Source organism: Vipera ursinii (genome assembly GCF_947247035.1).
Source record: "Vipera ursinii genome assembly, chromosome: 6".
Lineage (NCBI taxonomy): Eukaryota > Metazoa > Chordata > Lepidosauria > Squamata > Viperidae > Vipera > Vipera ursinii.
Window position 1 is genome coordinate 70,403,300 of NC_139515.1, and position 27,905 is coordinate 70,431,204.

General features: G+C 41.2%; 1 protein-coding gene across 3 annotated transcripts; it reads right to left on the reverse strand.

Moving 5' to 3' along the window:
- Positions 1–130: 130 nt before the first annotated feature.
- Positions 131–27,396, reverse strand: MKRN1 (makorin ring finger protein 1). Of its 3 annotated transcripts, none has more exons than XM_083366505.1 (8): positions 27,160–27,396; positions 13,409–13,537; positions 11,795–12,015; positions 7,815–8,041; positions 3,766–3,980; positions 3,033–3,076; positions 2,375–2,513; positions 131–1,115 (listed from the first exon to the last, which is right to left on the reverse strand). In XM_083366505.1, the coding sequence occupies exons 1-8, from the start codon at positions 27,363–27,365 to the stop codon at positions 1,031–1,033; spliced, it is 1,266 nt and encodes a 421-aa protein (XP_083222631.1). In that variant the 5' UTR covers positions 27,366–27,396; the 3' UTR covers positions 131–1,030. The 3 variants fall into 3 exon arrangements, with proteins under 3 accessions (XP_083222631.1, XP_083222629.1, XP_083222630.1); XM_083366503.1 differs by having other exon boundaries at positions 2,966–3,076; XM_083366504.1 differs by lacking the exon at positions 3,033–3,076.
- Positions 27,397–27,905: the final 509 nt, after the last annotated feature.

The window sequence follows — 27,905 nt, forward strand, 5'->3', positions numbered from 1 at the left end:
AGACCACAACATTCATTTCAAAATCCAGTTGAATGTTAAGATATCATGCACCAAAAGGTTTGTGTAAAGAAGGGGATGAGAGGATAGAGGAAAAGGGTTTAATACACACATATACCAAGTTGCCCAGCCCTTGGGATACAACTCTGTATTTTATTTGTATATACATACATAGAAAGTTCTCCTTTCACACACAAACACATTTGCCTTTCATGCCAAACAGTAAAAACCGGAACATTCGCACATGGTTCTGGTTACACAGTAGTAAATAGTAAATGTGCAAGTAAACAAGAGACCAAAACCACAAATGAACACATGTACACGAGGGGGGATTGGAATGGAGCTAAAGCCAGCCAAGAAAATATGTGCTGGCCTGAAATCTGAAGTAGGAAAATTGGTTTTCAGAGTCTCTTATTGTGGAACAAGGCAGTTGGCCAACCTCTGCCCATCCCCCCACCGTACAGCCAGTGTTCTCAAGTTTGTATCTGGGCTCTTAAAAGATGAGTGTGGAAGTCCTGTAAACATTTGAACCCTGGAACTGGGTGAATCCTGTCAGGAACACAGATATAAAGCAACAAGTCTAATCTAACTGTCTGACAGTTAAATTCATTTTTTACAAAAAAAACCCTAACGTTTTAAAGGTTTATTTCATGTCATTTGTTTTAACAGAAAAAGAAACACACTCCTAGGGCTTAGAAAGGGGAACAGGTTGGAGGGGAGGGAAAAGGAGACAGATTTTGGGGACCAGGGGGGAGGGGGGGAGTTATTACAACAACAGCGCCTGGAATTGATAGGCCTGCCTAGGAGAAAAACACAGGCACTGCCACAACACCACAGGAAAAAGAGCTGCTGCCCGGGAGGGGGGAAAAAATGGAGCAGACAGTCCAAAACACCACAAAGATGTGCTATAGGTCCAAATCATAATAGTCTTCCAGCTCATCATGAAACAAGTCCCATTCATCTTCGGAGTCTGTTAGGTCATCATCGCCTCCTGCCGCCAGCAACATGAGAAGCATTTCACCCAGCTCAAAGGTCACCACCTCATCTTCATCATTCTCAAAGGGATCGCTGCTCTCCCTCTCTTCAATGAATTCCCAGAACCGGTTTCTCCGCTGAGCCTACAAGTAGAGCAGAATTACTGGCCTCACACGAGCGCCATTACCCCAACAAACCCATTTCTCTGGTGTAGACGATTCCTACAGCTGGTGCTCCAATACTCCTTGTCCCTCAAACACTGAATAGAACTGGGAAAGCTTGGTATCTTTCGACTGAGGGGGATTATTTAGGGAAGGGGTCCTCAACCTTGGCAACTTGAAGACTTGTGGACTTCAACTCCCAGAATTCCTCAGCCAGCTTTGCTGGCTGAGGAATTCTAGGAGTTGAAGTCCACAAGTCTTCAAGTTGCTAAGGCTGGGGACCCCTGATTAGGGTGTGAAGATTGCCTCTCTAATGCTATCAGTGTCTGAAAGTCAAAGAAAATCTCTGCAGATACCCATGCAAGAAATTAGGATCATAAAAATATAACCATGATCCTGACATTTTTGTAACCTTTTTTATCGGTTGGGCAGAGATTTTGCATACTTGCATGCAAGGTGTACTTCTGTGTCAAAGGTGAAGCCTGAAAACAGACAAACACAGTAACACTGTAACAAGCCTGCAAATTGCAATCTACCTAACAGGAGGTACCTTTGGATCTGTTTTCAACCGTTTCAAGAAACATCAAACAAGAGATGATGGAAGGGGATAATCAAGTCCTTAGCTGACCACAATGCAGACCTAAGAGGTTGCAGTCTTATGGGTGGGCTACAGTCAGGTCTTCTTACTTTCTTACTAATTTAGAGTTGGTGGGAAGACTCTCTTGCTAATCTTGATACAATTGCTTTCAAGGGAGGACTACGTGATCCTTCTTAAAATAAAATAAAAATATTAAAGCTACATTGTTAGCCACCATTTTATAATTAAGGGGGACTAGATACATTATTTTATGTAGCACTAAACTAACATTTATGTAGAATGCATATTTCACAATAATCATCAACTATTCTTTCAAGTCAGCCTTTCAAGTCAAGTCAAGTCATTCAACATAAAAATATAGTATTGGCACTGCTCTGATTTGGCTGTTACATATAAACATGCCCATTACATGATCCTGGACTTTAGGCTGATTACCTCTTCATGATTAAAAACGGTCAAAAAAAGGGTGCAAGAAAAAAAATCACAAGAGGTTATGAAGTTTTTGCTTCACAAAGTTATTCGTTTGATGCCCCCTCCCCATCCTGTACTTCAAAATAGTTTTTATTCAGCTATCTTCAAAAGCCTAATTCAAAACTTTTCTATCTGCAAAGGAAAAAAAAATCAACAAAGCAGTGGGACTTACTCTGTATCTACTTGAAGTTCCCACTTTCTGCCTTTGGGGCTCCTCTCGACGGCCATCAGGATATGCGTGTTTGTAAAAACAGTTCCCTCCAAATGGGCAGCTCCCACGGCCTTCATCAAAATACCTGCATGGCTTGTTGCTGGAAAGGAAAATATCGCAACCCTTACTCACAGCATAGCCAATCAGATTTCAGTACTGTATTTGCTTTATAAGCCAGGTGACTTTTTCTTTAAAAAGAAAGACTGCTTGTTGCGGAAACCATGTTAAATTAACATACCTAACACAGTGGATTATGTGGATGTGCATACTGAAAAGGTGTGCGTATGGATAGGTGCATGCAGAGGAAACACTCCAGAATAAAATGTGCTATTATTTATGGCTAAATTGTAACCAAGTGAATAAGGGAACAGCACATGAGGCTATTTGGCACAAAGGTTACTTGTGTACACAGCATGCATCTGCTCATGGTTAAAGATGCATCTCATAGGGTGGGGTGGGAAGGAGGCATGAGAGGACTTCAGGTAACACTTTTCTCCATGTACGCGCTTAACCTCTGCAGTCAAATTCGGTTCGAGGCTGCAATGCTCATACCTCATTGCCTCCTTGTATTTCTGAATGAGTTTCTGCTTCTCTTCCTTCTCCTCCACCCAGTACTCACTTGGAATGACAAAGTTAGATGTGATCCGACATTCTGGGCAGGACCTGGGAAACGAACAGACTGCACTGCAAAATTCTACATGACAGGGGCGCCATTCTCAGTACAGACATACAACCACCTTTACAAGCAGTCTATCGTATCTCTGTCCAGTCTATTGCATTTCTTAAACAATTTAAAACTCTCCCCCCCACACACCCCTGCAAAAAAAACCCCAACCCAAGGCATTTATTGAGGTTTTCAAAGAACATGAAGGGGAAAAACATTTCACACACAGACTCATTTTTCTTTAGATATAAATAAATTTATTTTTGTAACTTAGTTTTCTTGGATGTCCATATTGGTTTGGTTTTGTTTTTCCAAGCAGATTTTAAAAAGGAATGGGCCACTGGCTCAGTAATGAACGAGAAAAGACTTAAGAAACACGTTTGGAGTTTCTGTCTCTTGCACCATTTGAACCCAAGTGATTTTGTACAGCAACCAACAGAACAGCAGGTTGCTTCCATTTAACAACAACAAAAAGTATGACTTAACATTCAAACTCAGTGGACCTTGCTGACCAGTCAAGAGTACTGAGGTCAGAAAATAGATCCAAAAAACCCTCAATGCTGAATGGTAACATTACTTATGTATTAAATGCAGTCTTGGGATGAAAGAGGGACGAAGTTGCCAGTTCACACAAAATACTAATTCTCCCCAAGAAACAAAGCACAACGGACATGGGGAAGTGCCTCACTTTATGATCTTGCTCTCAAATTGTTTAGCACTCCTCCACTTGCGAATGCACTTGAGACAGTAAGTATGATTGCAGTTGGATAGAATCCCAAATCGACGCTCGCTGGGATTGGCTTTTTCATATACCACCTCCATGCAGATTCCACACACCATGTCTTTACTACGCTGAACTGCAAAGGAGAGCTCCATGTCCTTCTCATGCGCTTCGATGCAAGACTGTGAAGGAAAGGAGAGGAAACTGACACTATCTGATCATAAAGTCAAATTTGGAGAAAAATCATCATGAAAGCATTTGAGAGGTCTACAACTTCTACAATGCTCTTCTCTGTCGCTAAGCAACTTCAAAAGTCATTTTTCCTTAAGTATTTCAGATTATAAAGTGCCCTGGACATGGAAAGAGTGACAATCCAGAGCACCTTATCTTTGGGGGTTTTTTTTAGGTTTTTAGATTTTTTTTTAGTTCTCCTGAAGAAAGAACTAAATACTGAAATAAAATACAGTTTTACTATAAGTTGCTTATTTTTCAGTAGAAACATGACTGGTAATATATAAAATACATGTAACATAACAATTCCCTCGCATACCTATTTACAATTTAGTTTTCACAATTGTAAATGTGAAAAATGGCAACAGGTAGCCAAACTATCTCATATTCATATTTATTCCTTTATCCCTCCAAATCAATGGAAATGACACATATCCACCTAATTGCTGTGATTAAACTGAAACTATGCATCCTGGATACAAGAATATTGTATCTTTCTTTTGTGTTGTGTCTTCCATATGATAAGGTTTGGGATAGTGATTGACTTTAATATAAATCTCACTTTGTTTTCATTTGCAGCCCAGTTCTATAAAAGGTATAATCATGTATTTCATCTCTCTAGGTCTGAACTATTTTTTAAAAAATATATGAATTAACCTGTACTGGAGAATCACATTTAACATTCACTGACCATAATAATGTGATGACATACGGTTAAGGAGAAACTGGATAAAATCTAGAAGCTGGATAAAATAAATTATTACCACATTTCAGAAGGATATTCAAAATCATATCATTTCTCACAAGCATTTATTCTTGATATGCTTTGTTTGTAGTTCTTCCATTTATTTATTTTTTAAAAATTTGGTCCTGCCTATTATCATTGAAATTCACTTTATATAAGTTTCTCACTAAAATTTAAAATGCAGTAATGATATACACAGTCACTTGGAAAGAGTTTTGCATATTTTAAAGTCTGTAAACTTAAAATACACATTTTCCCAATTATTGCTTCAATGTATTTCAAAGGGGAAACATAGCCTTATGTATCCCATACAGATGACAGGTTATGAAAATATTTTATTTTCTAAGAATCTATCTTAGAAAGCAATATATCAGCAAGTAGTTTATCTCACCTCCTCAAAGGAACAATTAGGAAAGCGAGAATTATCAAATGCAGAAACCATCTTGCTGTATGGCTATTCTGGATCAGATGGTTTATCTGGAAACCTTTCAGTTGGATTCAGGGCTGCATGCAGCACAGAAGCAACTTTAACCACTCTGCAACAGACCTAAAGAGTGCTTTTCTCTTGGTCCTGTTGGAACTCTTAATATTTTTTATTTTATTTTTATTTTAATCTCCGAAGACTCAGGGCGGCTTACAATTTAAGCACAAACCAATGTGCTTAGCAATAGCCTTCATTCTATGTATATGCCTGCTTATTAGGGCTTTCGCGCCCCCCCAAGCGGCATTATTACAAAGTCAGCTTATTGCCCCCAACAATCTGGGTCCTCATTTTACCTACCTCTGAAGGATGGAGGGCTGAGTCAACATTGAGCCTGGTGGGATGCGAACCTGCACTAATTGCAGGCAGCTGGTGTTACTTAAGGAGACATTAGCCCACTGCTCCACCAAGGCTCTTAATAGCATTTAATCTCATTGACCATAGCATCCTTTTGGATCTTCTCTGAGGACTGGCAACTAGGAGCACAGTTTGGCAGCAGTTCTTCTTCTGCCTTAGTAGCTAAGTCCATTTTTTTTTTGAAAGACAGATCAAGCCTTTGGCATTTCACTGCAGGACACCCTAGGACTGTCCTTCTCCCCCATCTTGCTTAATATTTATCTAAAGTTATTGGGAAATACAATCCATTGGTTTGTGGTTTCATATCGTCAATATACTGATGGTACTCAAACTTACCCCAGTCTATGGGCAGACTAGGACTGAATCCTGGGAGACAGAGATACTATAAGTACAGAAAGATTTGGGACCCATGGATATTGTTCTTGACAGGGTGTATTCCCAAAAGAGCAGGCACAGGACCAATCACTCCTACTATTGCAGCAGGTGGCTGCTATGAGCAGTGGTGGTGCAGTGGTTAGAATGTAGTATTGCAAGCTAATTCTGCTGATTGCCAGGAGTTTGATCCTGACCGGCTCAAGGTTGACTCAGCCTTCCATCCTTCCAAGGTCAGTAAAATAAGGACCCAGATTGTTGGGCGCAATCTGCTGATTCTGTAAACCGCTTAGAAAGGGCTGTAAAGCATTATGAAGCGGTATATAAGTCTAAATGCTACGGCTATTGTTATGACCAGAAGGGCCTTTGATCAGCTTTGTCTGACCTTCCAGGTATGATCTAAATCAGAATGCACTGATAGCAGAACAGTTTGCTTTACATGGGGTTCTTGTTGAGGAAGATCCATAAACTGCCACTGGCAGTCCTTTTGCTAACCTGCATTAGCAAGTTTAGTCGAATGATCCCTATCCTTCAGGGAGACAGTACTAGGTGCCAGTAGGTTTCCAGATCGGATGCAAGAGTGCTAGTTATTATGTCTTAGTCGCTTTGTTACCTTTGGTACTGTTTTCTTTAGGTAGAATTTCCCTATCTATTGGGTCCAACTAAGAAGAGATGCTCTGGGGGAAGCGAGGGGATGGAGACTTGGGAGTTGACTTATTTTGCAATAGCCTTCTTACTATAAAACAACTAGCTGTAGAACAACCCAATGTCAGATTAGGTCCAATTCACATTACAGCATATTGGATTAGATTGAATTGGGGGACACCTTTTCAAGGCACAGAGCAGTATCACCCTGCTTTAGTTTTCTTTGCGCTGGCCCCAGTTAACCCTAAAGCAGACATGTCAAACACAAGGCCTGGGGGCCGGATCCGGCCCGCGAAGTGGTTTCATGTGGCCCGCGAAGCCATCCTGGAAACAGTGAGGGAATGGCCCCCACTGCCTTGGCCCTGGCCCAGAGACCCTCAGATCTGTCCCACTCCTGCCCAGGCCCCCATAGGCACCCTTGATGCAAACGATGTAGAGCTGGCCATGCCCACCCAGTAGTCCATACGCACTCCAGCCACGCCCACCCTGGCCACACCCACCCTCCCCCCTGAGGGCAACCGCAATGCTGATGCGGCCCGCAATGAAATTGAGTTTGACACCCCTGCCCTAAAGAATTCTGCCCAAACTCTGCACAGCAACACACCCAGGCCATCAGTCACTTGCTTGGACCTATGATAAGAAAGATTTAGAACACAGAATAAAACATAGAATAATAGAGTTGGAAGGGACCCTGGAGGTCTTCTAGTCCAACTCCCTGCTCAAGCAGGAGACCCTGTACCACTTCAGACAAATGGTTGTCCAATCTCTTTTTGAACGCCTTCAGGTGATGGAGCCCCCACCACTTCTAAAGGTAAGCTATTCCATTAGTTGATAGCTCTCACTGTTAGGAAATTTCTCCTTAGTTCTAGGTTGCTTTTCTCCTTGGTTATTTTCCATCCACTGTTTCTTGTTCTTTTGGTGCTTTGGAAAATAGTTTGACCCCCTTGTTTTCGTAGAAGCCTCTCAAACACTGCAACAGTGCTATCATGTTCCCATACGTCCTTCTTTTCATTAGATTAAATGTACGCAATTCCTTTAACCGTTCTTAGTACGTTTTAGCCTTCATTCCCCCCCCCTCATCATTTTCCTGCTCTTCTCTGGACCTGAGAAACCTTTTGCAATAATTCAAAAGTTTCTACGGTTTTTGTTAGCCAACTAGTTATTTCACTTATTTTTCCCACTTACCTTTATATGTAATGATCTCTGTGCAGCATCAGCGGGATGGAGGACTTGCAAGCCGCACATGTCGCAAATATCCCCATGAATATATACGCAGTTTTCTCCATAACGGCATTCTCCTACTGCAGCATAGGGACATAGTTGTTTCTTCATCTCTAAGCTGGTTTGCTGTTTTTCATATTCCTCTTCAATTACCATTCCCTGCAGAGGAGTTTCAGTGCAGGAAGGAGCAGCTGGAGCAATCAGAATGAAGAAACAGAGCATTTGATTCTTGAATGGTAAAGCCTGAGTAGCCTTTTTTTTTAAAAAAAATGTAATCATACAAATTATTTTAAGGAAAATAGCTACAGGTTAGTCCTCTATCACGCTTTCTTGTTTTCCACCCAAAAACATGCCATCTTAAAAGAGTTATTTGAAACAACATGAAACATCTTTTTTAATGTATTTCAAAAACATAAAGGACATGAAAACATACTTATTTAGTTCTGTGGTCCATTCCAAGTGAAACATTTAAGAAGGTACATACTGCACTGCATGTGAAAAGCATGGAGATATGCTAATGTGCAGATTTTGCATTTGTACAGACTGACATGTAGAACCACCACCTTTTAAATATTTAGCCAACTACAGTTGCAAGAAAAAGTATGTGAACCCTTTGGGATTACGTGGAGTTTTGCATGAATTGGCCATAAAATGCGCTCTAAACGTCATGTAAGTCACAAGAATAGAAAAACACAGTCTGCTTAAAATAATACTACACAAACATTAGCTGTTGTCATGTTTTAATTGAACATAAGATGGAAACATTCACAGTGCTGGGTGGAAAAACTATGTTAACCCCTAGCCTAATGACTTCTCCAAGAGTGGACAAATATCAACAATCTCAAGGTTACAAGTCCATCTCCAGAGATCTAGATTTGCCTTTGTCCACAGTGCGCAACATTATCAAGAAGTTTGCAACCCATGGCACTGTAGCAAATCTCCCTGGTCGTGGACAGAAGAGAAAAATTGATGAAAGGTTGCAATGCAGGATAGTCCAGATGGTGGATAAGCAGCCCCAAACAAGTTCCAAAGGAATGCAAGCTGTCCTGCAGGCTCAGGGAGCATCAGTGTCAGCGCAAACTATCCGTCAACATTTAAATGAAATGAAACACTATGGCAGGAGACCCAGGAGGATCCCACTGCTGACACAGAGACATAAAAAGCAAGATTACAGTTTGCCAAAATGTATTTGAGCAAGCCAAAATCCTTCTGGGAAAACGTCTTGTGGACAGATGAGACCAAGATAGAGCTTTTTGGTAAAGCACATCATTCTACTGTTTACCAAAAACGAAATGAGGCCTACAAAGAAAAGAATACAGTACCTACAGTGAAACATGGTGGAGGTTCAATGATGTTTTGGGGTTGTTTTGCTGCCTCTGGCACTGGGTGCCTTGAATGTGTGCAAGGCATCATGAAATCTGAGGATTACCAAAGGATTTTGGGTCGCACTGTAGAGCCCAGTGTCAGAAAGCTGGGTTTGCGTCCGAGATCTTGGGTCTTCCAGCAGCACAATGACCCCAAACATACGTCAAAAAGCACCCAGAAATGGATGGCAAGAAAGCGCTGGAGAGTTCTGAAGTGGCCAGCAATGAGTCCAGACCTGAATCCCATTGAACACCTGTGGAGAGATCTTAAAATTGCTGTTGGGAAAAGGTGCCCTTCCAATAAGAGAGACCTGGAGCAGTTTGCAAAGGAAGAGTGGTCCAAAATTCTGGGTGAGAGGTGTAAGAAGCTTATTGATGGTTATAGGAAGCGACTGATTTCAGTTATTTTTTCCAAAGGGTGTGCAACCAAATATTAACTTAAGGGTGCCAATAATTTTGTCCAGCCCATTTTTGGAGTTTTGTTTGACATTATGTCCAATTTGCTTTTTTTCCTCCCTTTTTTGTTGTGTTCCAATACACACAAAGGAATAAACCTGTGTATAGCAAAACATGTGTTCCTGCAATACTTTTCTGTGAGAAATACTTGATTTTCTGGAAAAAAATTCTGGGGTGCCAACAATTTCGGCCATGACTGTAGTTCACAACATGCATGTTTGTGTTATTTGGTTGTGTCCAGGACTTGAGTAGTAATATGTAACAAATTATGGCTATGTTCCTTCCTAAACATGTCATTAGAGAAGTAAACATATTATTAGAGAAGTGCTGACAACTGGAAGTTATATACAGGGCAGTAAAGAGAGTTATTAATCAACAGCTTGATTGGACTAAAGAAATTACTTGAACAAAGGCCATTCAACAAGATTTACACACCAAAAAAAAAGCTTAGTCATAAGAAGCAAGCTGAACAATTTAGGCCATGTGCTCTTATTAGAATATCTGATTAATACCATAATCATCTGAACAACATAAATGTAAAACACATAGTCCTCAACCTTCTAAGACAATTGGGATTGGATTTTGAACTTGTCAGACCCAATTTGATGATCATTTTTACCATTGGTTTAAGTCAAGTCACATGGACATACAATAAGTACAAATCCATCTCAACCAATGATATATACACCCAGATTTTTTTTGTCTGAAACTGGCAAAAAACCTCACAAATTATGATCACATGAGTGTGGGATGATGCAACTGGTTTTAATTGTACCAATTCCAAGTGCCCAAATTGCAATCACATGATTGCAGGGATTAGTCGACAGTTGTAACTTCAAATCTGGGTTATAACTGACGTTTTCAGAGACTGTTGTTGAATTCAAGCCATCATTAAGCTAACAGTTATAAACCAAGGACCACCTGTACTGAAAGTTTAAAATAACATGAAAAACAATCACAGCTAGGTTTAAGAGCCATGGTGGCGCAGTGGTTAGAATGCAGTATTGCAGGCTAATTCTGCTGACTGCCAGCAGTTTGGCAGTTGGATTTTCACCAGCTCAGCCTTTCATCCTTCGAGGTCAGTAAAATGAGGACCCAGATTGTTGAGGGCAATATGCTGACTCTGTAAACCACTTAAAGAGGGCTGTAAAGTCTAAGTGCTATTGCTTTTGCTATATATGTGGCCAAAAATCCAAAAGTTACACCTGAATGGTGAAAAATTATTAGAACCAACTAAAATATTTGGAATAATACAAAGTGCAAGCTTGTGTGTTTGCTAGATTTTTAATTAAGCAAAGCACTACAAAAATTGGGCATAGGGAAGAATCAAAGAAGCCTAATCATCAGAACTGATATTTTAAGTTTGAAGTACAAATGAATAATTCTGCATTTGCTCCATAAATTCTATCAGATATTGCTGGTATCAGATTACACTTAATCCTCAGAGGAGAAGAAATGGTGGTTTGCTGAGGTTCTATAGATAAAAAGGCATTATGGTTCCAGTCCCTGTGATCCTCAGAGACTACAATGTTTTTCACTTCACACATAAAAAGTACCAACTTCAGTTTGAAAAAGAACACCTATCACTTGGATAAGGAAAATATTCCTAACGGAAGAAGGGATAAATTCTTGGAGAAATTTGTATTCTCTATATAACTCTAAACTATAGAAAGGCAAATAATACAGAAAGGCAAATGTCTGCTAGCTGATAAAATCTGGAGACTGCAACACTATTTTCCATATATAACTTCTTCTTGCTGCCTACACTCATTTGTTATTATATTAGGTATATTTTTTTTAGGTTACTGAGTTCAGTGGACTTTCCTTCAATGAATATGCAATTTAAAGGTCCCCCTAGAATGTTTGGCACCTTCAGACCACAACAGATGGCTGGCTAATTGTGCTGAACTAAAAGGACCATAGGGAGGCACTGCCCTCACTGGCACGATTGGGAAGGAACCCATAAGTCAGTGTGTGATTTATTACAAGGCAGCTTATAACACAAAGCGGAACAACTGTTCAAATGAATACCGCTCTTGCTTAGATACTCAGTCTAGGGAGACACACAAAAAGATGCCATGATTGGCAATGAACATTTATTTCTATTACAATGAATCAACTTACCACGACCAAAATACGGCTGCCCAGGAATAAACTCCACAGCATTCACCCAATCTTCAGCCCCAGCTCCTGCAGCTGCCAGCTCTTTGTCTTCAGTCTCACCGCTGCTCACTTCAAGTGTTCCAGGAGACGGGGTCACATCCGTTGAGGCCGAAGGATAGTTTTTTGCAACTGGACTCACAGTAGTCGTTTCATCTCTTTTCAATGGCTTGGTATGTTCATATCTGATAAGGACCAAAGACAGAAATTGCAAAAATAATGCTGTGTGAATTCCAGTTAAAAGAAATTGCTTCAAAGAATCAGAAATGCATTATATAGAAGGGGGATGAGAAAGAGAGTTCATTAAAATACTTGAAGTGGTCTTAAATAATTATTGGACAATGTGTTTTGAAGTGACTTGTTAAGCTTCACCGAGATAAATATTTTCTCTAGCGCTCTGTACCGCTGGAAGAGCCACCAGATGGTAACTGCCCTTGAGGGAAAAATATGTGAACGATACAATCCACTTATCAACTTTTTTGATCAGTAAGAGAAAGCAATTATTGGGAAATCAAAATCTGTTCTAAAAGGTCTCTAAAGCAGATTTTGAAGGTCAGTGAGAGAAAATGAATCTGCATTCCCATCATATTTGTGGACTTCCACTCATTACTGTACCAAATTCTACCCTAGGAATTCTCTTCCTTCTCTGCTTCCAATTATTTCATCTTAAGTACATTTCTGCATTGTGTTTTGATATATTTTTTTACATCACAAAAACAGGAGGAAGAAATTTGCACGCATATAAGAGTACTATATATCATTCTTCCTGAGCCCCTTTGCGATGACTGCATTTGCATTAAAGAATATATACTTTATTACTCTACATGTAGACTGTTCACCAATCGATTATTTGAAAACAAATATGGTTGTTGAATTAGACATGTGAACTTTTGAGAGATAGTCAATTTTCTCTGTCTTGTTGATCTCCACATATTTGGCACCCCGGAGCATCGTTTACATTTGTGGAAGATGTGGGTTAGAGTGACTTTACAGAGGCATCCCAGATGGAAGGTATCAGGTTAGACAAAGCTAGCATGAAATAGGGCATAGCAGTAAAATATTAATTTTGTTGTGATCCTGCTTCCTACATGACTCCTATAAAAGTTTTGTGCTGTACAGAAAACAGCAATTAGAAGGCAATTATAAACACAGTAGTCTCACTTTAACATCATATTTCCAAGTTCAGTTTATGATTAAAATTCTACTTAACAGTCTTTTTCTCAGTATTTGCACAAGCTTCTGTAGAATATAAAATGTATCTGTATAACACACTACATAAGATTCTCAGTGATGGGAAACCATTTGATTGTAGCACCACAAATCACAATCCCATTCTTTGCTTATTAGTACAGTAGTATTGCTGCTCCCACTATACTGAGTAATCTACTACATCAGCATTGGTGGTAACACCTGAGATGGGTAATGTGCAACTTCCATGATCAGGCTTACCCATAGTTTATCACATTCATTGAACTAAAACTTGTTCATTTCTTTTAAAAGCCACTGCGGATGAATAGCCATAAATAGCAGGAATTTGCTCCTTGTTAACACATAGAACATACAGGTGGATTTCTATACCTGCAACGATCTCCATAAGCACAGCATCCTCGCTGAAAATACCTACACACCATGCCAGAGTGAGTAGTGTAGAGATCATGGGAATAACGGCAGTTGTCCCCTTCCTTGCAAACACCATGCATGAAATATCTGAAAGACATAAATTTGTAAATATGGCTGAACCAGAAAGATTATTATGTAGTTTTAATGGAATTCCATCATGCCTGAGGAAAACAAATTGCAAACATTCCTGAATAATAACCCTAATGTTCTGGAGTGCTGAACTCAACATTTTAGTCATTATAGGCCAGGGGTGGCGAACCTATGGCACTCATGCCACAGGCGGCACGTGGAGCCATCCCTGGGAGCATGCGCACCATCACCCAAGAGCGAGGCAGGGCCAGGCTGCCCTGCATGCTCTCCACGTGCTCCTGCGCTCTTGCTCTCTCTATCTCTGCACTGAGAGTCAGGGAGTAGCTGCAAGAGCTGGGCGGATCCAGGCTGGATAGTGGAGGCAGCTGCAGCACGAGTCCAGGTAAGCCTCTGGAGCAATTTCGCGCCCCCCCCCCCCGCCGATCATTATACGATGCTCCAGCGGCCCAATCCGGGCATTGGAGGCCTGCAAAATGCTTCTGCTGCCCAGATCTAGGGCTGCAGAGTGATTTTGCTCCCCACCCCCAGCCAATTTTGCAGGCCTCCGACACCCAGATCAGGTTGCTGGAGCATTGCTCACTTATGCACCCAGCGATGCATAAGTGGGTTTCGGGTTGCAGTTTGGGCACTCGGTCTCAAAAAGGTTCGCCACCACTGTTATAGGCTCTAGTATTGATAATTAGTGTATCACGGATTTTTAACGACATTTTACAGCCACCTAAACCAAGGGCCACTACTGCAGCCTGTGGCTGAAAATTGCATAAACACATACAGGAATCATGTGAACATGATTTCCAATGTTCCTTGCTAGCTTTCCACAAGCAAAGTCAACTGGGAAACCAGCAGGAAGTTGCAAGCTGCTTCTTCTCTCACTGCTTTTTCACCTGCCTGCACTTAACAGTGCACCGACAGGATTCTCCTGCCTGTAGAATTGCCTGTGCTCTACAGTTCCTGCCTGGAACTGCTGGAATTGCCATTGCTAAGTAATGAGTGTGAATGATATCACAGTTTACAACCATTTAGTGATAGAAATTCTAGTCTCAGTTGCTGTTGTAACTCAAGGGCTACCTGTAGTTTAAGACACAGACATTCTGCCCTAGAGTAGGATTTATATTTATCTGAGTAAAATGCATGCCTTTTTGTTGCAGGATTCATATTGTAAAAAGGCAGCAAGGCAGCAATTAATTCAAACTTTGAAAATTATTTTCCAAGAAAATTATACAAACTAAAGATAAGAAAGAATAAGGTGGGATGGCGCGCAGAATTAAAAAGAAAGTGTGTAAACCAGATGAGTACGGTCAAATTTTTAAAAAGTATCACAATAGGCAATTATCTTTATTCAGAAATTAACAATTTAATAGCAAAATATAACAGGGTTAGGGTTCCTTCCCAACCAGCTTCCAACAGGCAAAGTCAATTGGAGAAGCCAGATACACTTAACGACTGTGGCAAAAAGGTCATAAAATTGGTCATGGTCACATGATGACTTAACAACCACATTGTTTAGTGATGGAGGTTCCAGTCCCAACTATGTTTCTAAGTCAAAGACTAAATAAAGTGAGATGATTGAGACAAATAAAATCTCTCACATTATTTTTGCAAAGCAATGACAAATATAATAAAAATTCTAGAATGGCAACAAATACATTTTCTATCAGTTGAGCATCTTTGTCAAAACTAATAGTTGAGCATCTTTGTCAAAACTAAAACCTGGCTCTTCGAGCTCTCTGGCCCAGGCTGAGAATTTTTAACTGGGGTTTTTATTTTAAGGGATAATTTAATCTTTTTAATTGTTTTTTAACTTTTGTATTTTGTATTGCTGATTTTAAATTCCCTGTAAACCGCCCTGAGTCCTTCGGGAAAGGGCGGTATATAAATCTAATAAAATTAAAATTAAATTAAATTAATATAACTGTTGTGTAGAACATGACCATAGATATAGAGTTGCTCATGTGTCTTGAGTGGATGTGGGAAGCATGTAAGAATGCAAGGTGATGCAGTGCAATGCAACCTAACTGGCACAAAAATGCCATTGGTTGATCTAGATTTGCGCTTACAACTGTGACTCAACTTCCACTATGGCAAAAATGGCCATAAAATCAAGTCTGACCATGGGATGACTTATGAACACGACAACTTATGACAGAAATTCCAGAACCAATTGTGTCTGTAAGTTGAGGACTGCCTAAGCATTGTGCGTGATCTTTTGTGCTCGGGAATGGGGAGAATGCTGGAACTGGATGTTGCCTAATTTTATATTTATTTATTAAATTTATAGAACACCCATCTTACTCTGAAAAGTGACTCTATTAGAAAACACCCCTTTTTTAGAACTCTTGACCAGTAAGAAAAACTATGGTAGTCTCATTATAACAGTAATAATGGGAAATCAAAAAATTCTATTTAGTATCAAATTGTCTGCATTTCCTTTTCTATGTAGAAAATAATCTACATTGAAAAAACCGCTGTGACATATGTATTCCAGAGGCAGGCAGAGGTGTGGAATATCCAACACTTACAGAATATTCTCTCAAGACAGCCTCCCATAATGCTATGTTTTTACTGAGGACATTCCATGATTTCAAAATGTTAAGATGTTTGAATTATGGGCCAGTTAAGAATTTAATATTTTTCGTATTATGCTACTTATTTTTATAGTTCGCAGCTTATGGGTGCTTTAGATGAGCAGTTCATCCAGACCAGAGAACTTGTTAGTAAGTGAACAGAATCAATCAGTCAAGTTCATATCTACATAGTCTGGTTCTTGTTTTTTACTCTTCTGGCAATTTTGCCCTTCCACCCTAAACTGTAATTTGTATGCTTTTAAACGCAGATTTGCATTTTATTAAAGTCATTCATGTCATGTGAGTCTGTCTTAACAGTCACCATTATTTTGTTAAAATATAGCTATTTGCAAAATCAGTAAATGAAAAGCTAATAGCAATGAATATATTACTATTTTAATCCAGCCAAAAAAGGAAACCATGGAATAGCACAGATGTGCAAAATATTTCAAGCTTGACATACCTTCTCCCAAATTTATCAGAGGCACTTTGACACATCCAATCCTATATTTGAGCTTGAAATATTTCTACTAAGATTGAACAGTATTGGAATACTTGTTAGGTTGAAACAGCATATCTTGAATTTAAAATATGTCAGACAGCTGTACACAGCAGTGTCAATATTATATAATAGAAAATAAGTACAGATTCAGTCCCTAAAGATCTGTTGACTTAACTTCCCAAGTGTGAAAAATACTCATTTTTTAAAAAAAGCTACATATCTTAAAGAATAGCAGTACCCAATTTTTGCAGCTTGGTGGCCCAGTGGGGAGAGGGGAGACGAGAACTGGGCCGTGCAAGTGGTGGGGTGGCGTGCACACAAGCACAGCTTGACTTGCGCAAGTTGAGCTGCACCACTGTGTGTGCATGCGCACAGGCCCCCCGCTCGCGTGGCCTAGTCGTGAATAGGCCACGGCCCTGTTATAGAATGCTGAAAAGTCTTCTTAGTTAAAGAGGTGGAAAAACTATGAAATCCAGAAATACCCTCTATTTTCATGCAGCAAAACAAATTTTGCCATCAGTTAAAAATATATTTTTCTCAAAACAGTAAGTCTCTTCCTAAAGGCAGATGTTACAGCACTTTCTTCAACACTCCTGAATGTACTGGCATCCTTAAATATCTAACTGCAATTTGAAGAAATTAACAAAGAGCTAAATTTGAGACAGAATTTTAATATATCAATTTTAATGTATACTTCACTGTTGTCAATGTTGCCCAAAGAGTCATTTAATTGCATACCTAAAATTAACCAATTAGAGCAGGGGTGTCAAACTGCTGGCCCGTAGGCCGGATGTGTCATGCAGAAGCCATGCCCACCCTATTGCCGGCAATGGCAAAACAGTCTTGATATGTCGCCCGACATCACGAGTTTGACATGTCTGAATTAGAGATAGTATCACCACGATTTAAATAAAAAATTTACAAAACAAATGAAAGGAAATGTAAAAAGATTCACTTCAGATTGCTAATCAAATGACACCTTAATCTGATGAGACTTAATGTAACTAAGAATTTATCTTTATGATTTCAGAATATCTCATTAAACTGCAATTCTTACAAGTTTATTGCAGAAATTTATATACTGCCTAATCAGTGCATGAAACACATAATCCCCTAAGGTTCAAAATATGCATCCTCTAAAATTCAAAATATGCCAGTTAAAACTTTTACAATAAATTTAAACCAGGTCCCTGGAAAAGTCAACAAAAAGCCATTCAAACACCACAATATTTCTAAATAAATAGGGCTTTATATATAAATACTAGCACATTAAATTTGAGTGGACCATCATTTAGCAAGTGATGAATCACTCATAAAAGTGTTATATTGTTAAAGTGGTTCTTACTCACCAGGAAGTGGGCAGCTACATTTTATACTAACTGAAGTTTCTACGCAGCCTTCAAAGGCATCCCCAGGCAGAACACACAATAGTTTGAGCTTGAAATAATCAAAGCCTGAGTCATTCCCAACAGAACTCAGTTCCATTGGAAATTTACTGAGTATTGTGTAATAAAATATATACATATCAAGAAATCAGACAAATTCCTCTGAGAGCTAGTTTACCTGCCTAGTATTGGGAATACAGCATCTACTGGAATACCTTTGTCGCTTACATGTGCACTCCTGAGATCATGATCCATATGCAGAATTTCTTACTACTTCTTTAGCAGTTGAATTGCTAGGAAAAATTCCATTAAGTTAGGATGCAATATTCCAAATATTCCATTAACCTAGGATGTTTTAAAGCCACTGCTTAATAGAATTGCATTGATCCTCTAAAAGGGAGAAAATGTGTTTCTTCCCTTAATTAAATCAATACGCTGACCATTGCTAAAAATGCATTTAGTACAGAACACCTAATGATTGCACCTTGATAGTATTTCACATATGGCTGTCAATAATAATAATAATGAAGAAGAAGAAGAAGAAGAAGAAGAAGAAGAAGAAGAAGAAGAAGAAGAAGAAGAAGAAGAAGAAGAAGAAGAAGAAGAAGAAGAAGAAGAAGAAGAAGAAGAAGGAGGAAGGGACCTTGGAGGTCATCTAGTCCAACCCCCTGCTCAGGCAGGAAACCCTATACCATTTCAGACAAATGGTTTTCCAATCTCTTCTTAAAAACTTCCAGTGTTGAGAGCATTCACAACTTCTGGAGGCAGGTTGTTCCACTGGTTAATTGTTCTAACTGTCAGGAAGTTTCTCCTTAGTTCTAGGTTGCTTCTCTCCTAAACTAGTTTCCATCCATTGCTTCTTGTCCTGCCTTCAGGTGCTTTGGAAAATAGCTTGCCTCCCTCTTCTTTGTGGCAGCCCCTGAGATATTGGAACACTGCTATCATGTCCCCCCTCGTCCTTCTCTTCATTAAACTAGACATACCTAATTCCAACAACAGTTCCTTATATGTTTTAGCCTCCAGTCCCCTAATCATCTTTGTTGCTCTTTGTACTCTTTCTAGAGTCTCAACATCTTTTTTACATCATGGTGACCAAAATTGGATGCAGTATTCCAAGTGTGGCCTTACCAAGGCATTGTAAAGTGGTATTAATACTTTTATTTAATTTATTTAATTTATTTAATTTAATTTCTATACTGCCCTTCTCCCGAAGGACTCACAACTCTCTGTTAATTCAACCTAGCATCTTGTTAGCTTTTTTGGCAGCTGCAGCACACTGCTGGCTCATATTTAGATGATCGTCCACTAGGATTCAGAGTTCCCTCTCACAGTTACTACCAGTACTATTCAGCCAAGTACCACCTGTGCATTTGGTTTTTCTTGCCTAAATGCAGAACCTTACTTTTTTCACCACTGAATTTCCTCCAGCAGTAACAAAATTTCTGGCTTGTCCACTGTTTATTAATATTTGAATTCAGAATATATACTGTATTATATAAATTTCATTAAAACCATTGTAAAATCACACCAGAAACATTTTCTACATTGTATAAAGGTAATTCAAACATTTATTTATTTATTTATTTGTTTTTATAAACCGCCCTTCTCCCGAGGGACTCAGGGCGGTGTACAGAATAAGATAGGCATACAGAATGAACCGTAATGAAAAACAAACACTAGTAAAATACAAACTGGGACCCCAATAAGAGCTATCAGGCCAGGCCGGACTGCTGGAACAGGTAAGTTTTTAATTCTCGCCGGAAGGTGCGGAGGTCGGGGGCCATCCGGATTTCGGTTGGCAAGCTGTTCCAGAGGGCTGGCGCACCCACTGAGAATGCCCTCCCCCTGGGGGCCACCAGCCGACATTCCTTGAGCGGTGGCACCCTGAGGAGGCCCTCTCTGTGGGAGCGCACAGGGCGGTGGGGCGCTGACATTGGCAGAAGGTGCTCCCGCAGGTAGTCCGGACCCATGCCATGTAGGGCTTTGTATGTCATTGTCAGCACCTTGAACTTCACACGGAAGGCAACTGGAAGCCAGTGCAGCGCACGGAGGAGAGGTGTGATATGGGAGTATCGGGAGGCTCCCAAGAGTGTCCGCGCCGCTGCACTTTGCACCAGTTGAAGCTTCCGAGTGGATCTCAAGGGCAGCCCCAAGTAGAGAGCGTTACAGTAGTCTAGGCGAGAGGTCACAAGCGCATGGGTGACTGTACGTAAGGCATCCAGGTCCAGATAAGGCCGTAATTGGCGAACTAGTCGAACCCGGGAGAAGGCCCCCTTGGTCACAGCTCCTATGTGATCTTCCAGGGAGAGCTGCGAGTCAAGGAGGACACCCAGGTTGCGGGCCCTATCAACAGGGGGTAGTAACTCGTCCCCGATGTTAAGGGATGGGATGTTCTGAGTATCCTGGCTAGCCGGTACGTACAGCCATTCAGTCTTGTCCGGGTTCAGTTGAAGCCTGTTCCTCCCCATCCATTCCCGGACCGCTTTCAGGCAGCGGGACATCACGTCGAGGGCATCACTGATGTTGTTTGGAGTTGAGATGAAAAGCTGGGTGTCATCAGCATACTGATGGTACCCTACTCCAAAGCTGCGAATGATCTCGCCCAGCGGTTTCATGTAGATGTTGAACAGGAGAGGCGAGAGGACCGACCCCTGAGGTACTCCGCAAGCGAGAGGCCTCGGGGTCGACCTCTGTCCTCCTGCCAACACCGACTGCGAGCGACCCTGGAGAAAGGAGGAGAACCAGCGCAGAACCGTGCCTCCCACTCCCAGTCCCCTGAGGCGTCGCAGCAAGATACCATGGTCGATGGTATCGAAAGCCGCCGAGAGGTCTAATAAGACTAGGACAGAGGAATGGCCCCTGTCCCGGGCTCTCCAGAGATCATTTATCAGAGCGACCAATGCCGTCTCCGTGCTGTACCCCGGCCTGAAGCCCGATTGGTACGGGTCTAGATAAACCGCTTCATCCAGGATCTGAGGGAGTTGGTGCGCCACCACGCTCTCAACAACCTTCGCAAGGAAGCGAAGATTGGAGACTGGACGAAAGTTATTCAATGAGGATGGGTCCAAGGTGGGCTTCTTGAGGAGAGGTCTCACCACCGCCTCCTTCAAGGCGGTGGGGAAGTGACCCTCACTCAGAGAAGCGGAGATGACCGCCAGGAACCAGCCTCGTGTCCCCTCTCGAGCTGCATATGCCAGCCATGAAGGGCACGGGTCCAGTAAGCATGTGGAGGAGCTCAGCCTCCTCATAATCCTGTCCACTTCCTTGGGAGTCACAGGATCAAATTCCTCCCAGGTGACGTCGACAAGACTGTCCATGCCTTGTTCTTCCAACTCAGCCCAGTTGGAGTCCAGGCCGGTTCGGATCCGAGCAATTTTATCCAGCAGATATTGACCGAATTCCTCGGCTCGGCCCTGCAAGGGTTCCTCCCTCACCTCTTGGTTCAGTAGGGAGCGAGTCACCCTGAACAAGGCAGCCGGGCGGTTATCTGCGGACGCGATGAGGGTGGAAAAGTAGTTGGATTTTGCCACCCTTATCGCAGCGAGATAAGACCTGGTGAGGCTTCTTAATCGCAATCGGTCGGATTCGGATCGACTGGATCTCCAATGGCTCTCTAGGCCCCGTCTCCGACGCTTCATTTCCCGGAGCTCCGCGGTGAACCATGGGGCTCGCTGGGATCTGCGCCGGGTCAGAGGCCGCATGGGTGCAACTCGGTCAAGAGCCTCCGTGGCTGCCTTCTCCCAGGCTTCCACTAAGGCATCTGCCGAGCTGTGAGCAGGGAGTGCATGTGCGTCCCCCAGCGCTGCCTGGAACCTATCAGGGTCCATTAGGCGCCTAGGGCGGTACCATCTGGTTGGCACCGTGCACCCACGGCGGGGGGTGGCAAAGGGGAAGTCTAGCCGCACGAGGTGATGATCGGTCCATGACAGGGGCATAACAGTCGTGGCACCCCCACCGATATCATCGCGCCACCGTCCAGACAAGAACACTAAGTCTGGGGTGTGGCCTCTCTCATGAGTCGGTCCAGAAATTATTTGCGACAGGTCCATGGCCGTCATGGAAGCCATGAACTCCCGAGCCAGATCGGACGATCCTCCCAGGGACGGTAGGTTAAAGTCGCCCAAGACCATGAGTCTTGGGAATTCAACCACCAACCCTGAGAGGACATCGAGTAGCTCAGGCAGGGCTGCTGCTGCACGATTAGGTGGTAGGTATGCTAGCAGCAGGCCCAACTGCGCTCCCGGGCCGTATCTCAGTAGGAGAGACTCACACCCGACCATCTGAGGGACGGTGATCTCTCGCGGGCTAAGAATAAATAAATAAATAAATAAATAATTCAAACATGATGGAAATGTGGAAAACATGAAGGGTCATTGTATTAACTAGAAAATTTTGAATTCAAATACACATAGAGATTCAAAAAATTTAAAGATTAATATTCAACTGAAACCAGAGGAGGTTTTTTTTTGTTGAGACTAGAACAGAATACAAAAAGCCTCCAGAAGATTGTTTTTGTACATAGTATCTGCAGTGAAATTATTAGATGCACAAAGATGAAACAATTGTGAAATACAATAAAGGAATGAAAATGACAGAATTTGCAGAGATGGCCAAATTGACATGCCTAAGAAAAAGACAACTACACTTAGTGATTTTACAGAATTTTTGCTGAAAACAGAAAAAATATACGGTAGTTTTGATATCAGAATAGGGAAAGGAACCATGATATAGCTATAGAAACAGATGGAATAAAATATAAATGCATTTATAACTGGTGTAAATAAGATCAGAAACTGCTCCTTTTATATATATTTTTTCTTTTCTTTTTCTTGTGCATTTACTCACCTATCAGTTTTCTTTACTTTTCTAATCTTTAATTTGTATTGTTTTTGCCCTCTAAAAATCTCTTCAAATAAAAATTAATTTTGAAATAGTAATAAACTTTTTCCTACTTCAGACTCATTATGTGAAGACGGTAGCTCCCTGGAAAAAGGCTCTAATTCTAAGAATGGTGGAAGGAAAGGAAGAGAAAAAAAAACAGCAGCAAGGTGGATGGAGTCAGTAGCAAAAATGATGAGTACGGTGAAAAGCTGAAAAGACCACCTTAAGCATAGATTATCAAGGACAAAAAATTTGCTATGTGGTCACTAGAAGTCAAGAATGACTTGATGACATATAATCAATTTTTTAAAAGGTTTTCAGCAGCACCTATCCCTTTGTGTTTATGCTCAACCACAAAGGAGTTGGGCATGAAGGGAATGTTGGGAGCTGTGAAGTGCGAGGTCTGAGTGAAATAAAGTGGGACACTAGCACTTAAAATGTATTACGTAGAGATGTGTCACTTAAACCCATCCTAGCCATCTATTTAAAAAATCTATCTACACAGTAAGCTATTTTCACACATTAGTACAATGAAATAATATGACGTGGTTTACCACTTCATGTATTACAAACAATTTGATTTGCAAAGGTTATCTATAAAAATAGTCACTGCCTAATTTGCAAACTTGCAATGGCAATCTCCAGGCATAAAAAAAGCTAGGCTTTCCTTTCATTGAATCACCACATTATGTCAAACTTGCTACATTATTATTAAGTTAAAATTCCTCTGTAGAAACAAGTATCAAAATAATTGTAGCAGTAATTAGTCTGGTATTTTAAAATACACAATACATCCAAGGGTGAAAGGCACTCCATTGTTTCTAATTTCTATTTAATTGAAACATTAACTTGGATTATGTGCTGCTTGCAGAGATTTCATTACTTTAATCTGATAATGCACATGTACATTTGCTGCTAGAAAATGACCTCAATAATATTCAGTAAAGCTCTTTTGTTAACAGATAAGTAACAGGGGAATAGACGTGCTTGGGAAGGGAGAAGTTAGAAATAGGATATGATGCTAGAGCAAATAATTTGTAATACACACTAATTATGAATATAAAACTGAAAAAATGTACCGGTAAATAGTTTTAATTATTTCCACCTCACAATCTTTGAAGATGGGCTTTCCCAACATCTTTCATATAGTGTTTGAGCACAATGAGACAAATACACACAAGGTCAGACTCAGTAAATGTTACAATTGTCAAATATGAAGTGAACAGCGAATCTTTCAAACGATCTTTTGTGAAGTACAATTTGACCTGTACAGATTGTATTTCAACAACGCCCACTCCAAACCTAATCTTGTATTCTGTACAGATGCTTTAGGCCAGCTGGTTAAATCAACTTCATTTTAGCAACAGCGTAAAATGAACCCATAACATAGTAAAATTTCATGTTTTTAATAACTTTACTGATAGATCTTTACCCTGAGGTGACACAGAATTAACCTGATTCTTATCCTGTTCATTACATGTAGTCATTTTAAATCAATTGCATCTGATTTTATGTTTCTAAAAAAAGGAGTTTTGAGGAGTAGTGAAATAGATTCTGATTCTATGCCCTTTAATTAGCTGTGACCCATTTTAGCTACCTGACCATTATGTATTCATTGGAGCATAGAAAAGCTGCCCTGATATTTACATCAGGGAATTGTATCCAATTCAGTCTGCAACAAACACCCATAGGAAATTATGCTTAAGATATTGAAATTATATTATTTCCTGACTTAATTATTACACATTGGTCTTTATTCAGATTCACACTGGGTGACCACTTTTAAGCAGAAGCCAACTCATACAAGCCATTAGAAACTCAGAAACCACAGCCACTGAGAACTTAACCTACTATTTTAAGATACAGAAAAAAATAATGAAGTGTACAGTATGCTCTATTTCAGAATACCTACTGAAGATAAATTTAAATACAATCTTTTATCTAAAAGATTCAGCATGATCACCAAAAGACATAATTCATTAGAGCCAGAGCCATGTTAATAAAACCATCTATTATTCCAAAAGAATCCATCCTTATTCAGTTTGGAAAGAAAGAGGAAAATCTCTAAATGCATGTTTAAACCTATAATTTATGAATAAGAGAAACTGTGAAAATTCTTGGTCTCATTGTCCAGATTTCCTATGAAGTTTTCTAGCCACACACAGCACATGATTTCTGATATTTTTGTGTATTCTGAAAAAAAGAAAAACACTTGCAGCATTCATTATCACATTATTAAAGAACAAAATGGAACACAGATTAAACTTCTTCCCTCTGACATAATACATGCAATTTCTCCTTACATTTAGATTTTTTTTTAACTTGGCACCTCAACAGAGAGCAGGCAACAAAGTTTCATATATTTTGCATATTTGTAACATTTTCAGATGACCTTCATAGGACTAATGTCATATAGTAACTTCAGATATAATCCAGAACACCAGTTAAAATATTGACTGTATTAATACCTTGTTTTCAAATCTTACTGATAGTTCAAACCTTATTAGATTATGGATTTATTTAAGATATTTATAAAGTTACCCCCTCATAATTTGTGACTTTGGTAGCAAGCAATTAAAAAATCAAAATCAAGAACGAAAAATATACTATCCAAAGCCAGAATAAACAATAAAAAGATAACACTTATTCAAGGCTAATAATAATGTACATTAACAGAATAGGGTTTTGGCACTTTTTGGTAATAATTTTATTAGATTTTGAAACAAGAAAAAGTGACAGAAAATACGGAAGGAAAGGAAGGAGTGCAGGAAAAAAAGATTTTATTTTACAATAGTTAGCCCCTTTTGGACTTTTTGCACAAAACAAAAAAAAATTAATATATATGGGTTTCAGTAGAAAAAATGAAGGCTATGTTGCAACCATAAAGTAAGAATTTAATTTAAATTTATATCTGTAAGGGGGCTTTGGCACTTCTGAAGAATATTAAATTGGTGAGCAAAATAACACTACCCTACTCATGTCACCCGAGGGTACAGTACTACACAAGAAGTCAGAAGTTAACCAGTTCTATACACGATCAAACCCTAAAAATGAACTTAATTCTTTTTTTTTAAAATAATTTCTATAGACGATAGCAATTTGAATGCAGCCCAATTTGAAGTTTCAACTACACGGCCATTTTTTTTTTAACTTTGCCCATCCCAAAGGAGTTTGCAGAGTCTGATTACTATAATGTTAAAAAGTTTCCACATAATAAATTGCAGCCGATTGCAGCTGCCTTGGTCAAAGAGAAACAGCATCAAGAAAGGGGGAAGAAAAAAAATCAACCCTGGGGACCTTTAATGCTAAACTCAAAAAGCAGTGCACCACTGTAGTTTGTTGCCAGCCACGAACAATGGCACCATGAAAGATCACACTCTTAAACTCCCGAGAGTGATGTCCTACGAATAACATAGCAGTCCTTAAGGCAGGGGTCGGCAACCTCGGCTCTTTTATGACTCGTGGACTTCAACTCCCAGAATTCCTGAGCCAGCATAGCTGGCTCAGGAATTCTGGGAGTTGAAGTCCACAAGTCATAAAAGAGCCGAGGTTGCCGACCCCTGCCTTAAGGGAAGGCTGATGAGAAGAAGCAGAAATGCAAAGGACTCGAGAGAGCCCAGGGAATATTTGCAGTAGTGAAGTAGAAATCAAAACAAACCATCGCGGAGGCCACGTGGTAATAAGAAAAAGCCCCCGCCAGCTCCAAAGGAGAAGGGCAGGGGGTCGGCAACCTCGGCTCTTTTATGACTCGTGGACTTCAACTCCCAGAATTCCTGAGCCAGCAGAGCTGGCTCAGGAATTCTGGGAGTTGAAGTCCACGAGTCATAAAAGAGCCGAGGTTGCCTACCCCTGGAGAAGGGCATCGAGGGAAACAAAAGAGGCAGACCCAGGTTCCTTCAGTCTCCGCCGCAATCGCAATCCCTTGTGCCTGCGCTTTTCGCAACCGTCAGCTTGGCTTCAATAACTAACCACAGCAAGCAAAAAAAAAAAAGAAAAAGAAAAAGTCAAGCCAGCCAGACTTGCAGGGAAGGGAGCAAGAGCGATTTAAAGCAGCTTTTTTTTTTCCTACGCAAAAAGAGAGGGACAAAACGCCAGGGAAGCCAGCCAGACGGGGCAGATGACCTTAAAGCGAGCCCGAAGTCTTGGTTTTGTGTCTTTCTTTCCGGGCGAGAGAAAACCAGGCGGCGGGGAGATAGAGCGTCGACGGGCTCCCACCAAGGCGAGCGAGGGCCGGAATTAAAAGAGGCACGAGAGGCGCCATCAGCCGCCCTCGTCTCGGCACGTTACCTGCAGGCGACTTGCTTAGTCCAACAGCTGAGGCTTCCACCTCCGGCTCCGGCGGATGGAGGCTGAGGCTCGGCGGCGGGGAGGCTGGAGGCCGTGGTGGTGAGGGTGGTGGCGGAGTCGCCAGCGCTGGAAGCCGTGACAACGGCTGCCGTGGCTGTCGCTCCCGCTACTCCGCCACCACCGGGGGCCACCGCAGCCTCCGCCATTATTGTTTACCCCCACACAGCGACGGCCCCGCCGGAACTTCCGGGAAGGCATCCTTCCGGCTGGTTGCACGGGGCGGGGCAAAGCGCGAGGGGCGGAGCTAAAAGGAGAGGAGGCGGATTTTCCTTCCCTTTTTCGCCTGGAGGGGAGGGGAGGGGAGGGGAGGGGGGCGGGAGTAAGTCGAGCTCCTCGTCGCTGTTCGATGAGCCCCGCTCGCTGTGGTGGTGGAGGAGGGCCTGCGGTTAGCTATTGGGAGTAGGACAGGGGGTCTTCAAACTGGGCCCTTTTATGACTTGTCGACTTCAACTCCCAGAATTCCTCCGCCAGGCACACTGGCTGAAGAATTCTGGGAGTTGAAGTCCACAAGTCTTAAAAGGGCCAAGTTTGAAGACCCCCCTGGAGTAGGAGGAGAAGGATGCGGGAATTGGGAGGGGGAGGAGGAGGAGGAGGAAGGAAGGAAACATCCGGCAACCGTCAGGGGTCTGCACTTGGCGGGCCGGTTGACGTGCAGCTAAAATGAAATAGCGTGGCGTGTGGTTTTC

What these genes read in the sequence shown, in the direction of transcription:
- MKRN1 (XM_083366503.1), bottom strand. Translation starts at nt 27,365, where the DNA reads ATGGCGGAGGCTGCGGTGGCCCCCGGTGGTGGCGGAGTAGCGGGAGCG. An exon ending in GCAGCCGTATTTTGGTCGTG is followed by an intron (nt 8,042 to 11,794) that starts GTAAGTTGATTC and finishes TGATTGCTCCAG; the next exon opens with CTGCTCCTTCCTGCACTGAA. An exon ending in TTTGAGAGCAAGATCATAAA is followed by an intron (nt 3,077 to 3,765) that starts GTGAGGCACTTC and finishes TTCGTTTCCCAG; the next exon opens with GTCCTGCCCAGAATGTCGGA.